The sequence below is a fragment of the Oryctolagus cuniculus genome, chromosome 14 (genome assembly GCF_051225735.1).
Source record: "Oryctolagus cuniculus isolate XC-2025 breed Fujian yellow rabbit chromosome 14, ASM5122573v1, whole genome shotgun sequence".
Taxonomy (NCBI): domain Eukaryota; kingdom Metazoa; phylum Chordata; class Mammalia; order Lagomorpha; family Leporidae; genus Oryctolagus; species Oryctolagus cuniculus.
In genome coordinates, this window is record NC_142880.1 from 49,941,227 (window position 1) to 49,957,947 (window position 16,721).

Here is a 16,721-nt window from a genome sequence, read left to right on the forward strand (position 1 = left end):
AAAATTGTAGTTAAAAAATACACATATAGTGAATGGGAGGGGAGAGGGAGTGGGAGAGGGGAGGATTGCGGGTGGGAGGGAAGTTATGGGGGGGAAAAGCCATTGTAATCCATAAACTGTACTTTGGAAATTTATATTCATTAAATAAAAGTTAAAAAAATACACATATAAATATTAAACTTTAAACTGAGTGCAGTTTTCAATGATTATCATATTCTTCCTTCTTGTCATTATTTCTTAGGATAAATATAGTATTTTAATTTTTTGATGCACAAAATGTTTCCTTTATGTCTTTTATTGTGTCTTTCAATATGTTCCTTAATTATTTTAGCAGTAGAGTTTATATTTAGTCATCACTAAGCTTTGGCATTACTGGACCCTCTTTCTAAGTACCAAGTTCCTCCAGGACCAAGGACAGTTCCGACTATTTAGAAGGAACTCAATAACTGACAAGCTGGCATGAATGACTGCCTAACTAAATGAATGAATCTATAAATAACTCCATTTACAATCATGAATCTTTATATGTGCATATTTATATATCAACTACTCATTTCTGTTCAAGTCCAATTATAAAACTAATTTATATTTATATTTATTCACAGTGGATTAACTTGACAATTTGGATTCATTGCAAGTAAAATCACGAATACATTTTACAACAAATTCCAATCTATATTAAATGGTCTTAGGAAGAGATTTGGTAGCATTTGTTTTAAACACACATGGCTTTCACAGTTTCTCAAATATAGTAGCAATATAAATAACAAAGATTATATCAACCATCAACATATACATTTAGCATCTGAATCATAAACCAGATATGCATCCTCATTTTATCTGCACTTTCTACTTTCTACTCATCAAATACTGATTTGTTGCTGATTTAGAATTAATCTCAATATGAGATAGTTTCTGACACTTGGAAGTATTTTTTTTTTCAAAAAACAGCTTTCATTTTTGCTACTGATGCTTTATTCATGAATTTGTAATGATACCTTTTTGATCCAATCAGCTGCTTCTCCTCTCTTCCACTTGGGCTCTTGACTTTTAACAAAGATTTTTTTATTCTCTACAATTTAGTGCTTTGTTCCTGCATTCCTTTAGCTATGTTACATCTACCTCACTTAGGATGCTTATATTTCCTAGAAAAATGGATGTTTTTGATTCATATGCATACTGTATTGGCCTATTGTTGACTGAGATCTATCTTGATTTAGTTCATTCCAATGTGAAAATCAGGTATATTGTTTCTTCATTCAGAGAAAGAGGAAGGCAGTGATGTTGAGGGGGAGGGAGCAGGGAGATGAGAATTTCTCGGGTTATCTGCTGAAATATATAAAAAGCTATCTCTGGGAGCTGGTTAATTGAACTACTAACATTTATACAGAAAAAGAGAGAAAATAGGTGGCCTTGGACTTATTTTAATACTAGAAACATTTTCTCTGGTAGTATATTAGTTGTCAAGATATCTCCATCACACTCACTGCTGTGTCCCCAGGCTTCATCCTGTGTATGACAGGTGATTGTTAAATCTAGCCCTATTTTCAGTGTCAGGCTGCCTAACATTGTGAGAATCTAGAGAAAGGAAAGGACAGTACATGTAGTTTCAAAGACAATCTCCATGATGTGATTCCACCTCTCCATCACTCTTCCCATTGAAAAATCTTTGTTCTAGAGAACCACAATATAGAATTTATACCTTTCCTTAAAGAATTTAAGCTGGAGGACCCAGGCAGACTGCACAGTCCAAATTGGGAAAAGAATCTTCAAACATCTTTGTTTACTGAAAAGACTTGGGTGTGCATAGATTTCAGCCTTGTGGTTAAGGCACTCACATCTACATTAGAATAGTTGGTTCTGAATCCTAACTCCAGCTTTATACTAATTTAAACTCTGGGAGGTAGCAGGATGACTCATTAGGATTCCTACCTTTCCTATGGGAGTCTCCCAGCTTCAGCCTGCCCCAGCCTTCCTTGTTATGAACATTTGGAAAGTGGATCAGAGGATGGGGATGCTTTGCATCTATCTATCTATGCTTCTCAAATAAACAAGTAGAATTTATTTATTCATTCATTTTAATATTTATGTGAAAGGAAGAGTTACAGAGAGACCTGGGGGGGGGGGTGGAGAAAAAGAGAGAGAAAGAGAGAGAGAGAGAGAGAGAGAGAGAGATTTCATCCACTGGTTCATTCCCCAAATGGCTGCAATGGACAGGGCTGGGTGCCGCTGAACACAGAAACCTGGAACTCCATCCAGGTCTCCAGAATAGGTGCGGAGCCCAAGCACTTGAATCATTTTCTGCTGCTTTCCCAAGCTCATTAGTAGAGAACTGTATTGGAAGTAGAGTAGCCAGGATATAAACCAGTACCCATATGGAATGCCAGTGTCACAGATGGTAGCTTAACTTGTTATGTCATGCTGGCCCCATAAAATTCATTTTAAAAGAAAGAGGGAAGGACAGGGAAGAGAGAGACAGAGAGATCTGCTACCCAGAAAATAGCACTTATTTCTTATTAACTGCTAAAAATCAACAACAAACAAAAATGGATTACCTGTCTTGAGGAAGGAGACCCATTGCAAAGAATGAGCTAAAGTACTTCCACAGAACATGATAATCAGTGTACAGAAAGTCAGTATTTTATTATTTCAGCTTTTAGTTTACATTTCTGTATCCATCCCTAGCTATCACTCAGATTTGTATATCAAGTCCCAGCTACTTACTTGCTGGATAATAGCTGAAATCTAAGTTGAAAAGAAAAAGGAGCCTAAGTTTTTTGTAGAACAGCATAAAAACTCCAGACATGGTGCTACAACTTTCATTAATTCCATACAACTCTGAAATAAATGCTGTTCATTTGGAAGAAAAATAGATACCAAATTATGCATCAAATCATGGTATGATTCAAGCCTCTTTTACCTAATGAACTTTTCAACATATATTATCAAGACAATTAAAGTAAAAGCAAGAAGGAGAAAATTATCCAGCCAACTATTTTCTTTGCCAATATTGATGGACATAGGCAGATGAGAAGGTTAAAAATTTAAAAAGATCTAACAAAGCTTTGTAATAGGCCAGAGGACATAGTTTTCCTTTGCAATCAGCCTCCTGCTGTCCATTAGCCATGTAATCTTTGTTGGGCCTCATATTATTTTGTAAAAGTTGGCTAAATACTCCCAGAATAACATTTTGTGATGAAAATAATGAAATATTTTATGGAAAAAATCTTAAAAACACATTGCATATTTGCAATCCACTATACGTTTTTTTTCCATGAGCTTTTTCTTGAATTAAGGGATAAATTGCAGGAATGAGACATCAGACATGAGAATCAGAAATGACTTACACTAAAATAAGCATTTTCTTCAGGCACTGAGGTTAAGAATGGGATATGATTTTGCACTCTTCCAACTTAGCCCCTCCAGTTCCACAGAGCATACTTTTCTAGATTTCCCTCTGCTTTACTGCTTCTGGTTGTTTTGGGTTATTGATAGGATACTGGCAGGTATAAAGAAATTGAGCTTGGGTTTTTGGTCCCTTGTATTCCCCATACCCCTCACTGTGTCCTACAAGAACCCCCTCACCAGATGACACACTATTTGTTCCTTCAGTCCCTTATGGGAACTGCACCCACTTTTATTCTTTCTGCAGGCATTGCGCTAATCATGATGTTTCCCACTAGCTCGAAACACCTTAGTGAGCAATCTTTTACTAAACTATCTGCTATTGCTCCATGCGTGTCACCTGTTCCATCTGAGAGAGTAATGATACCGTCTATGTTCATGTTTCTTTTATAGGATTTATATTTAGTGAGTCTGTGTTTGTAGCAGTGGGGAGCAGATCCTATAGGGGTACACAAATAAGTAAGGAAATATCAGAGAGTGAGAAGTACTATGAAGAAAATGAAGTCAAGTGAATGTGAAGTGATATCAGAGATTTTTCTTCTCTGAGGAAAATCTTTAGAGCTGAAATCTCAGAGAATGAGTGAAGGCAGACCTGGGTTGAACACAGAGACGGGCACTCTGGGGATGGAAGCAGAACAGCATGGATGCTTCCAGCTATGCCACTCTGAGTCCCTTTGTTGTTCTGTACTTCTCATCTTCACTCTGCTATGTGAATGTCAACCTGTTAATGCATCTGCTTAGCTTTCTAGCATCTACTTAAGTTGTTTTTTTTTTTCCTCTGTGAAGCCATTTTTGCCTAACTCCATAGCTCTAGAAAGAAATTCCTGTTTCCTACAAAGGATTTAACTACAATATGCAGAATGCTTCATTCCATACTTTTGCTCTTTTGCCTATCTACATTCCTTCATCAGATAGAACTACTAGAACACAGAGTGGACTATTTTTTCATTATTTAGTCCTGGCATCAAGTCAAAACTTGGACCAGATTATGTCTGTTTTCTTATTGCCTCTTTCTTAACACAACTATATATGTTATTTTTTCTACCTGTATGTATCAACATTTTTATTTTTAGTTAATATGACATTCATTATTCTGAGATATTTTTCCTGTTTATTTTATTGCCTCAGAATCATAATCATAACATAGAATACTTTTCCTTTTGTTTAAGAGAGGATGTGGACTTTCTCTCCATCCATTAACCACTCTCCAAATAATGCATTAACATTGGCCTTATTCCCTTCCTCCTGCCTAAAGCTATTTATTTTGCAAAATGAGGAATGTGTTTCTTTGCAGAAACATGTCACCCATCCCCAAATCACCTCCCTCTTTCTTGGGAGTTAGATATCTAGAGAGATAAATGCAGGCTTTATTTTAATCGTTCTACATAGTATCATGAAGAGAAAAAAAATATTCAGGACATGAACGAGAATCATTTGACACTTTGAGAATCCTAGAGGTTTACAACAGCATTATATTGTCTTCAGAGTTGTGATGATGAACAATGGATGGCAGGCTTGAACTTGGACCACCAGTCTATTATCAATAGAGCAGCTATAATTGTGAGGTCAGAGTACAAAGCAGGTCACAGCCCTCCTATGCCCAACAGTCCTCAGATTATCCTTGTCCCTCAGTGTAAAGTCCTCACACAATCTCCACAATCCACTGATCTCTTACCTTCTGCTCTGCAACTCCCTCTTGAATTTCCTTAAGACCCACTTACACTTTTCCCTCTGTCATAAATGATCTATATGCTCATGAAGCTCTTATACATCCCTCACATCTTTGCTCAAAGTCACGTTCTTATGAAGGCCAAAGCCAGGAACTTAGAACTCCATTTGAGTCTTCTGTGTGGGTAATAAGACAGCAAGTACTTGACCCATCATTTGCTACCTCCCAGGTTATGCAATAGCAGGAAGCTGGATGATAAGTAGAACAGCTGATAATGAACCAGGAGCTCTACTATGGGATGTGAGTATCCCAGGCAGCAACTTAACCACTGTGTCACATTCTTGCCCCAGTTACAACTTCTTTTGGACACAGAAGCGATTTTCTCCAAAGAGTTTTCCTCAAGAACTTTTATATCTTCAAATTATCCTATAATGGGGCTGGTACTGTGGCATAGAAGACTATGTTAGTAAAATGGTGCTGTCCTATCTGGGACACCATCTTGGGCTCTGGCCCAGTCACCACCTTGTGCATTGGGTTTAGCCTCTGCAGAATCCAGCCTGGCTTACTAGGAATCAGGTGACCAAATGGCCCAAACATAAGTGGCAACTCCACTTATGATTCTACCCTTCTGAGCTCACAGTTAACTGTAAACAAGTCACCTATCCCACCCTTCTGATGGCTCTTGCTTCTATCGTGAGCAAGCCAGAGAGAATAAAGGAGTGTAAATAGGGTGTCAGCCAAAAATTGCATTCTGTTCTTCCTTCTTCAGAGATTAATTTGTTGGTGAGACTGGGCACAGTCTGGGGCGAGGAGTCCGTAACTCACCAGGTCTCCTCAGTTCCTACAAACTCAATTTCCTGGTCCCATTGGTGAGCATTTCCTAGATATTTCATTTGTTATCTCTGAGTTAACAGCCAAAATTGTCTACCGCTCTTCTTAAACCCTCCTCCTCCATTCTGCCACTTTCTCCTGAGCACAAAAAATACTGTAAAGGCTAACAAAATGTTTATCACTCTAGAAGCCCTGTGCCTGACACATTCCAAACTGCTGAAACATTATACTACAAATTTCACCAAAGAGCCTTCCACTCATCCTCTGCCCTCATCAGAGTCCTTGTGTTACTCTACACTTTCCCCAACAAGCAGTTCTGTTGTTCAAACCTGACTTCAAATACCTCCACCCTACGTCTGGGCAGATCAGCTCTAAAGTCTTCTCTAACTAGCCACCTCTTCTTCTTTCGACCCTAAAATCCTAAAACCTAACAAAAAAAAGGTCCTCCTACAAAGACAACATTACCCTGAGAGATATCTCTCCAACCTATGTAAAACAATGATCAAGACTACTGGCTGTTCAAACCAGCAGTCTCATCCAGTTAATTACTATTTGCAGACATATCTCCTTTTCCATAATTGTCCCTTATTCTGTCACCTATCAGATTCTCCTTGGGAATCTCTGTAGGGGTGCCCATCTGCTCTGATAGATGTCCTCTCCCATTAAACCTAACATAATGGTAAATAATAACTTGCCAAACTTGTTTTGCAACTTGGTTTAACAGGTTTCTGATAAGAATGGGTATCTCTGGTTTAATGTCACTGATTTTATAGCTAAAAGGAGTAGAATTCCGTATAAATGCAATTTTGACCTTAATTCAGATGGAGGTATGATATAATATCAACATATTCAGTATTCTAGGTGTAATTGTTAAATGTAAATTGGATAAAGACAAATGATAAATGTGTCTAAATGTAAACATTGGTACTCAACACCTTTTATTCTATAGAAAAACTATTTGGGCTTGTTAACAAATATGTTTTCATGAACTTTATGAAAAATAGTTCAACACTGCTTGAAGGTAACTGAGACTGAATTTGATGTGTTACCTTATTTAAAAAATATTGTCTTAGTTTGGAGATTTTTAAGTGTTTATTTCAAAATGTAAATCAAGGAAATCAGCAGTTGGAAAAGGTCTCAAGTATAGAACTGTGTTCTTGGTAAGGAAGTCACAAAAGGTTATAAAAGAAAGAAATGTTTGAATACAAAAGCTAATTCAGATTACTAAGAGCAGAAAATAAATTCTAGTCAATTGATGGTAATTAAAAACAATTAGATTTTAAGAAACTATTATTGAAACTGCTTTATTGTTCTATCTTGTATAGGTTTGGGCCTCATAGCAGGCAAGGCCTTATTATTATCAAGCCCCTTCTGTCAGTTTCTATTGCCTCTCAGTGGGAACACTTGCCTGTGGTTTAGAAGCACCTTTCTTAGGTCCTCTAGTAATGACTCTGTCCTTTGTTTTAGACACTATCTAGTCCACTTGGGGCCTCATTCCTTCGTAATCACACCCTCTACTCTTACATCAGTGGCTCCACTACTGGCCTGTGTGTATTGGTGGTCTTCTTCCCACTTAACAAATGATTATTCAGCATTTTTTCTACAGCCAAACCCCTCTACCCACAAGAGCCAAGCGGCCTTTCTCCTGTTTTGCTTGGGATCAGCTTCACAGCTCCCCTCTCAGTAGTGACCTCAGGAACAGCTTTGGGCCATAACATAATCTCGACCAGCTGACTCCAAAACAACTCTTACATTTACAAGAGGGGACCTTTACTCAACATTTCAAGGGTTCTTGCCATTTATTTAGATAAGGATTCTAAATATCAGCTGCTTATAAATGAAACAGGCAACAACATAGTACAGTTTCAGCATTTACTCAGTGAGGAAAAATACACAGGAAAGTGAGGGCTTTCTTTAAGGGAGAAGAAGCCTAGAAAATAGGCTGGGTCCCTACCAGGCAGAGGGAAGGCTGGGAGCCACATGGAGCAAGCTTGCAGTTGGGAGCAGCCACAGGTAACTTAGCACAGGCAGGAAAGCAGAGAGCGGAAGGCTGCATGCCTGGAGGCACCTGACAACAAGGGCAGGCCTGTCGCTCCCCCTGTTCATGGAGGAACGACACTAAACCCTGCCTAGGCTTCATATCCGAGTCACAGCACCATTACGTCGCTCCCCCTCTTCGTGGAGGAACGACACAGGACCCTGCGCTGTTCTTTTGTCTGCTCGGCCCTCCCCGGGTTTGCTGCTGGTTCTTCCCAGGTTGGCTACCAACCCTTCCACCTCCGTGGAAGGGCGGTTCCCCCTAGCCACCCTCCCCACTTCCACGGGGGAGCAGCACACCGCCGGCCGGCTCTCTCGGGGGCTGCACAGGTGTTCCCTCAGATAGATGTTCCCCTTAGATGTTCCTGGTGCATGTTGTCTCTCTCCTCCTTTATAGTCCTCTTCCACCAATCCCAACTCTGCTACCCACACGCCGAGTACGCTGCTCTCCTCCAATCAGGAGCAGGATCAGCTCCTGGAGGTCATCACTCAAGTTGGCAAGAGGCAGCTGCGTAGAAGCTGTTTCCTCCTCTCCCAGCGCCATATTGTGGGAGAGCAGATGCATAGAATAAGTCTTAATTCCAGTAACTTAGTCTAGTCCGAGTTGCTCCCCACACAGGCCTGCCATGCTCCAAGCCTTTTATTCACTTCCAAAGGGGGGTGGTTACGTAGTTTGATTGGCAAGTAGGGGCGAGCAATCATGAAAGGGAGTATGGGGGAAGGTGTCGTCTTTCAATTCACAAATCTAATTGATTTCTGCCTCTAACAGTCACTAGGCCCATTGAGACTTCAGCTGACGCATCTGAGGTCTCCAAAGCCAAATCACCTCACTAGCAGGTGTGGTACTACAGAATGGACTGGCTTTTAGACCTTGTAACAGCTAAAAAAGGGAAACTTGTATCTTTCTGAGAGAACAATGTTGCTATTATGTTCATCATTAGGGCCACGTAGAACAAAATGTTAAATTACTTGCATAATCCGACTCAGGACCATTGGCTGCTATTCTCACCCTGGCTTTTATACTACCTTTTCTGTTTCAGTGTTTACAGGAGGTGATAATGGAATGAATCAAAGCCTTCACCAACCAGGTGGTCAACCAAATGCTACTACAGGGATATATTCAAGTCCCTATCCAGGAGATTGCAGCCTGAGACATCGCCCCACGACAGCAGGAAGTAGCTCTAGAAGACAGATCATTGTCCTTCTACCCCTCCTGGGCTTTTGGGGCTGATTGAATCCCATACAACACTTGCTTTATAAAAAACAAAAGGGGGAATGTTAGTAAAATGGTACCATCTTATCTGGGACGTCATCTCAAGCTCCGGATGCCATCTTGGGCTCTAACCCAGCCACCACCTTGTGCAATGGACTCAGCCTCTCCAGGACCCAGCCTGGCTTACCAGGAGTCAGGTGACCAAATGACCCAACCACAAGTGGCAACTCCACCCTAACTCTAACAGGATTCACTGTTCCCATTCCCTTATTCCTTTAAAGCTATAACAAAGCTTGTTTTTTCACATAGGCACCTCTTTTTATCTCTCCCTCCAGCCTGTTGGGTTTCCTTAACCTGAATGTAACTTTTCCTTTAACTCTGGTATTCAGTGTGTTTTGTGGTGGCTTTTCAGGCTAACCATCCCATATGGGTACTGGTTCGTGTCCCAGCTGCTCCCCTTTTAATACAGCTCTCTGCTATGGCCTGGGAAAGCAATAGAAGATGACCCAAGTGATTGGGCCCACACACCTGCACCGGAGACCTGGAAAAAGCTCCAGGCTCCTGACTTTGGATTGGCCCAGCTCTGGCCATTGTGACCATTGGAGGAGTAAACCAATGGATAGAAGACCTTTCTCTCCATCTCTCCCTCTCTCTGACTGTAAGTCTGCCTCTCAATTAAATAAATAAATAAGTAAATCTTATTTTAAAAAATAGCCTTTAGTTTGACTGTATAAAAGAATTGCATCCCACAGAATCAAATGAAATCTTGCAAGCATCTGATGACCTTATACCATAGATGGCAAACTACTTAAGGATCTACTTGATTCATCCCTTTTCAGTAGCAAAGCACCTGTCAGTACATATGTTACAAATAAACATGCACCTGGGCAGGGCCAGTGCTGTGGCATAGGAAGTTAAGCTGCCTCCTGCAGTACTGGCATCCTCTGTGGGCACTAGTTCAAGACCTGGCTGCTCCACTTCCAATCCAGCTCTCTGGAATGGCCTGGTAAAGCAGTAGAAGAGGGCCCAAATCCTTGGGCCCCTGCACCCACATGGGAGACCCGGAAGAAGCTTCTGGCTCCTGCCTTCAGATCAGTTCAGCTCTGGCTATTGTGGCTAATGGTGGAGTGAACCAGCTGATGGAAGACCTCTCTCTCTCTCTCTCTCTGCCTCTCCTTCTCTCTGTGTGTAACTCTGACTTTCAAATAAATAAATAAATCTTTAAAAAAACAGATAAACATGAATTAAGAAAATTAATAATCAAGCAGCACTATCAGATCATCACTTGTCATCTTTTTTTTAAGATTTATTTATTTATTTGAAAGTCAGAGTTACAGAGAGAGAGAAGGAGAGTCAGAGAGATAGAGAGAGAGGTCTTTTATCTACCAGTTCACTCCCCATTTGGCTGCAATGGCCAGAGCTGCACCAATCTGAAGCCAGGAGCCAGGAGCTTCTTCTGGGTCTCCCACGCAGAGGCCCAGGGACTTGGATCATCTTCTACTGCTTTCCCAGGCCATGTCATCTGCTTTCACACATCCAGTAATGCAAAGCTCACATTTTCATGAGGCATCTCTCTTATTTATGTTATTTATGGCAAGTGCTACCTAGTGTGTGTGTGTGTGTGTGTGTGGTGAATGTATATAAAGCCAAAATTCTTTCTTTTACATATACTAGCTATTGAGAGCTTTTTTTCCTTTCTTGCAATACAGAATACAGCTATTTACTCTTCCATATCATGACTCAAAAACTTCTTGAAGGCATGTGTCATAACCCCTGGAATATTGGCTTTTCAAGGTCAAACATTGTTAGTATGATAATAATGAACACCTTATAATTTTTAAAATAAGGCAAGCAGTACTCATACAGAGCCCTCTTGAAGTCTGATAATGCAGAACACAAAGAAGTCATTGTCTGCAGTATAATTCTTGCCATGCATTTTTTACTATACATATTCAAAATATTATAAGTAGCAGCATGGGATATATTATCTTAATAATTGCATATCTTTGAACATATTATTCCTTCCTTTCACAGGGGTCTTCAAAAGTTCAGGGAAAATATATTTTATCAGCAAACTGTGTGGACTTCTAATTTTTTTGCAAGAAAATAAACTTATCTTTTAATTTCATTTTTCCATGAATCTCTGGAAGTCCCTTGGATTTTTTAGCATTTGCTGATTTCCTTGCCCTTGCAATGTCCATAATCAATTTTTGTTTTACTGCTTCCATCCACTCATTCTGACAAAAATACTAAAGGCATGACTACTTTGTGGGTAAACAGTCTCTTATTTGCCCTTGAAGGAAGAAGATGTTTTCTTTTACTCTCACTAACACCCATTAAAGGATCTGATTTCTGCACAAATTCTGAGTTAACATGAAAATAACTTTTAAGCAATAATAATATATTTATAATATTATAAAATATTAGCTAAAAATATAAAATGTGACCCATGTATTCATCTTAATATAGGTCTTTCCAACAGTAACATGGGCTGAACATTTGGTGTACCTAAGAAGATGAATGTCAGTCAGAAAGTGGGAAAATGTTGCTGTTACAACATAATCTTAAAGAATATTATCGCTGATAAAAGATGATAGCTGAAAAAACAAAGATCCTGAGAATAAATTAATAATAATAATTTTAAAAAGTAACAAGTGCTACCCTACTGTCACACAACTAAATTCATATGTGTTTTTAAGTGTATACAAATTTACGTTTGTTTTGCAAGTAGAAAACATGGGCATTTCTTGAGTACAAAGTTTTATAATGCACATAAATTTATGTTTTTATGAAAAAGCATTAAAAATGGATGGTGGTGCTGGTTATACAGTATTTTAAATGTATTCAATGCTATTGATTTGTACCCTTAAAATAGTTAAAGTGATAAATTTTATATTGTATTTATTTTACCACAATACAAAACAGTCTTTAGTAAGCTGATATTGAGATAAAATAATATAAAGTTTTCTCAAGCACAGTTCACATAATTTAGAATAATACATCAAACAAAACACACTGTAGCAATATCTAATTTTCTTAGACTAGTTATTTGTAATCATTTATGGGATAACCTAAATACATTTAAAAATGCTACACATAAATAAGGATGTAGTAGTCAATCATTCAGAGTAATATTTGTTTTCTTAAATGGAATAATTAGTACCAATGCTATGGAGATGTTTAGCATCTCCATTTCATGCACTGAATAAAATATTATAATACTTTTTCCTTTTTAATGTTTTATAGATTAGGAACATTTTAATGTTTAATAAACATTAAGTGTAATAATTTTGTAATAAAATGATGCAATATTTCAATAAACATAAATGTTTTATATACATTAAGGATAATCAGCATAATTGTATAGTGTTATAAATATTTATCTACATTATGAGTTTTTAAAATATCATTTAGCAATCGTTTGACTACATATGAATGCATCTGGATTTTAGATCAGAGTAAATAATTTCATAGTTAAGCCAACTAATTTTCAAAAAGCCAAATTTTAAAAGAGCTATTCTTTCATCATGTATTTCATAGAATACATCAATTTATACCATTTAGAAATAAGCTTGCTTATCTGCTTGGAAAGAGAGGTCAATAATATTTGTCAACTGAAACATCAATAAATAAATTCTTTTTTGATTTTCTTATTTTAAATAAATAACAAATTGATCTATTTATCTTTTCACCAACTTTTAGACATAAGTTGATTTGATGAAGCTTTAAAGAATCATTTTAAAATGTTTTCTATACTTAAAAGTGGAAAATTTTAGATAACATTAGTTTTTCATGCCTTTTATTTACTAACAGTAAAAGGAATCATAAAAGGAAACTATACGGCTGGAACAAATGGGGACTATTTCTGAGAAATTGCAATTATCCTGATTTTTGATTTATTCTTAGCTAACACAAGGTGATAAATTTGACAAAAAGTCTTCTTAATGGTTTCTGTATATGAAGAACTCATTTTCATTCTGTTAATGAAGTGCACCAGCATCCACTCTTTTCCTGTCTAGTGGTCTGAGGCAGTGTTAGTAGCAAGACTTCTGTCTCCAGTGAAAATCAATGCTTCAAAAATCTATTACACAGTTTATGCCAGAATGATTTCATTGTTAGATGTAAATAAGAGGAATTGTATAAAAATATAAAACCAAAATTATAAAAGCTAAATATATTTATGTATGTGCTCAATGGTAAAATAACACTTTTTAAAGATATTAAAATCTATCTGAAGTTGATGTTGATCAAGTCAAGCAGAGAGCATGTATTTTGTATCATGCTATGTTCTTCCTGGTATTAATTTAACTATTGAAATTATATTATTAACCCATGCTTAACTTAAACTTGTATTTGTATGATTTTATCTTATATTTTGTGTAGTTATAAATTAGTTTCATTACTGCTGACATATTTTATTGATTATCAAACAATCTGATTTCCTCTGGATCTTTGTACCAACACAGAATTCAAGGAAGAATTTCCCCAACCTCTTTCCCCTCCAATTTTTTCCTTTTCTCTTATTAACTCCCCACAGTTAAAAAACCACAAAACTTCCTCAACAAAGATATTAACAAATATATTCTTATCTTTATCACCATAGTTCTTGAAAAAGAGCCTGCATTGTAGGTATAATTTCCCCATCAGGCACTGAGTCTTAACATTTGGCATGCTGGCTTTTGGTCTCTGACATTCTGCCCAAACCAAAACTCGTTCTTTTCCTAAACACTTTTGGAGTTTCTTCAACACCAATGCTCCCTTGTTAAAGGAACTCCTGATGGACCAATGCCGCCATTATTCTTCTACTCTTTTTCATGTCTTATACAAGGAAGCAAGTCCCTGCCTCATTCTTTGAGTTTGTGATGCATTTTGTATCCTCTTTGCTTGATGAAGGCAGTCTGAGGGAGGAGAGAAAAGCAGCTACAGTTGGGAGAATATATTTTAGGTTCTGCATTTCCACTTTAGTTGAGAAATATGCCTTATTGTTAATTAATCTATATGTAATTGTTATGCCAGATTTTAGCTCACACCACTTTGGAGTACAAAATTTGAAAGGTTTAGCTCATTTGCATATGTAGTGTTCTGAAATGCATATCACCCAAATTGATGTATTTAATGCTTAATTTACAAATTTTAAACGTAACCTATTTTTCCAGATTATTGCAACTTTTTCAATATTTTAAGATAATATGATACATAGTATAATTCAACTTGAGATATATTATCATGTACTGTATAAAAGTTGATAAAGTAGCTGTTGTTTTAGAGTTTCTGCTATAAATGTGACATGGAATGCCTACTTGGATTACTGGTCAAATTAACTCCTTAACTAAAATATAGCATTGAATAAAATCATGTTGCCTAGAAACAGAGGCACCTCATTTCAATTAAAAAAAAATACAAAATTTTCCACGTTCATCCCTTCTGTCCTTTCTAGACTACCCATATACTGGCCCTGTGGTGCAGCTAGTTAAAGCCCCAGCCTGCAGCAGCAGCATCCTATATAGGTGCCAGTTCAAGTCTCAGTTCTTCCACTTCTGATCCAGCTCCCTGATAATGCACCTGGGAGAGCAGCAGAAGATAGCCCAAGTCCTTGGGCCCCTGCACCTACTTGGGAGACCCAGAAGAAGCTCCTGGTTCCTGAATTAGGCCTGGCCCAGCCCTGCTCATTGTGGCCATTTAGGGAGTGAAAAAAGCAGATGGAAGACCTCTCTCTTTCTCTCTCTACTTTTCTCTGTAACTCTCCCTTTCAAATAAATAAAATAAGCTTATGCTACTCATATAATATTTGATTTTGAAACCTGCAATGATTTATTTATTTAGAAATGTGACTTGCATCAAAGATGTGGGACACAGAATCAATGGTCATGGTGTTTTATATTTGTTAGCTATCTCCTTTCCTCCATTGTAGACTGTCCATAACCCTTATATAGGTAACAATAGAGGCTGTGGGATCTTACCACATATTGATAAGGCCAAAACCCAAATACAATTGAACCCGAACTAAAAACCTGAAATAAAAACCTACTGTTGGTAGAAAACTCAAAAATTATAAACAATACAAAGAAATATATTTATAGATATATTTCAAAAGGTTTGAATCTACACAAATCTCCAACAAAGGGAAATAGTTCTGCAGCAGCAAAGAGATCCTATTTTCTTTGCTTAGTATGCGACACACTGATTCTTTATTGCTGTATTAAAATAGGCAACTTCCTATGCCAAGATTTAATTAAAGTTTAAATATTTGAAGGGGTGGTGATAATGTTGTCTCTAATAAAAAATTTACCTGTCTTGGGATCAATAGAGAAATAAGGTTGTCCCTGAAGGATGCTGTAAACGACTCTGGCACTGTTTCCATAGGTGGGGTCATCTGCATCGGTGGCCTTGACCTGGAGCACATATGCACCTGGAAAATAAGATAATATGACTCTAGCATGTTTTTGTTTTCAAGGTCATGTCTGTTGTCCTATGGATTCCATTTTCTTTCGCAATTTGGCATTTCTCAGAAATGCCATGAGTTTATGATGTCATGAGTATTATTTACCATTAGAGCCAAAATATTTGGTTAAAATAAAGCCTTTGGGGCACTTCACACATTTTGAATATCTATTTAATAAGCTGGATTCATTTGCAGTAGCTATATCATTAAAATGCAAGCCATCAAGATATCTCTATTGATTTGCACACTGAAGAAAACATGAACACCACTTACATTAGATCATCTGCTTGCTACTGATGCTTTAATTTCATGATTAGGATCTTAATAGAAAGGCTAAAAGGTTTAGAGACTTACTGACCTTTAGAGGGAATTAAGTGATTTGAAGTTGCAATGTACAAATCAACAACCACCTACTAGCACTAAGAAGGCTTTAATTAGAAAAGGAAATTTGAGAAACTATAAATAAATGCAAATATAACTGCAGAAACACCTCTTGGTCTCATGATTGAATTAACCTAAGTGTTCACGAACATGGGAATACTGTGCAAACATACAAACTACCTGCAGCTTTCTCTCTCTCTCTCTCTTTTTGCTTTTTTTGACACTGGGTGTACTTTTTATACATTTTTCCTACATACTCATAAATATACATAAATCTATCTGTAAGGGCTTTTAGACTATTACTACTTAATATCCTCTTCAATGATACTATTTTCAGTTGAGAACAAATGAAAATCGAAAGTACCAAAAACTGTGACAAAGTAGTTATGTTACTGATGTTAGGCAGAAATCTCCACCAAGCATAAAGGGACCCATATAAAATTCTAAAGTTACACTAAAGCAGAATGCTCTTTGTCTCTTGGGGGTATTCAAAGTAATTGCTTCATTTGAGGAGAACAGGGATGCCACATTCTATTCAGTTACTCATTCAGTCTTTTCTATTAGTGTAGCACAAATCTAGATAAAAAAATCCTAACAGCTGAAGTCTACAAATAGCAAGTACTTCTCCAATTCTATATATAAACATTACAGTTGTTAAGCTATGAATTGTACCACTGGAGGGAAATGAGTATCGTATTTAGCAACAAATAGAAAATTAATAAGTAAACTTTCGTAGTAAGTGT

General features: G+C 37.3%; 1 protein-coding gene across 1 annotated transcript in view; it reads right to left on the bottom strand.

Moving 5' to 3' along the window:
• Nucleotides 1-16,721, bottom strand: part of CDH12 (cadherin 12) — a 486,656-nt gene that overhangs the window by 80,099 nt on the left and 389,836 nt on the right. Inside the window, exon 4 of the mRNA XM_017344661.4 lies at nt 15,445-15,564. Coding sequence (XP_017200150.1) covers nt 15,445-15,564 — 120 coding nt within the window. The remainder of the gene's footprint in view (nt 1-15,444; nt 15,565-16,721) is intronic.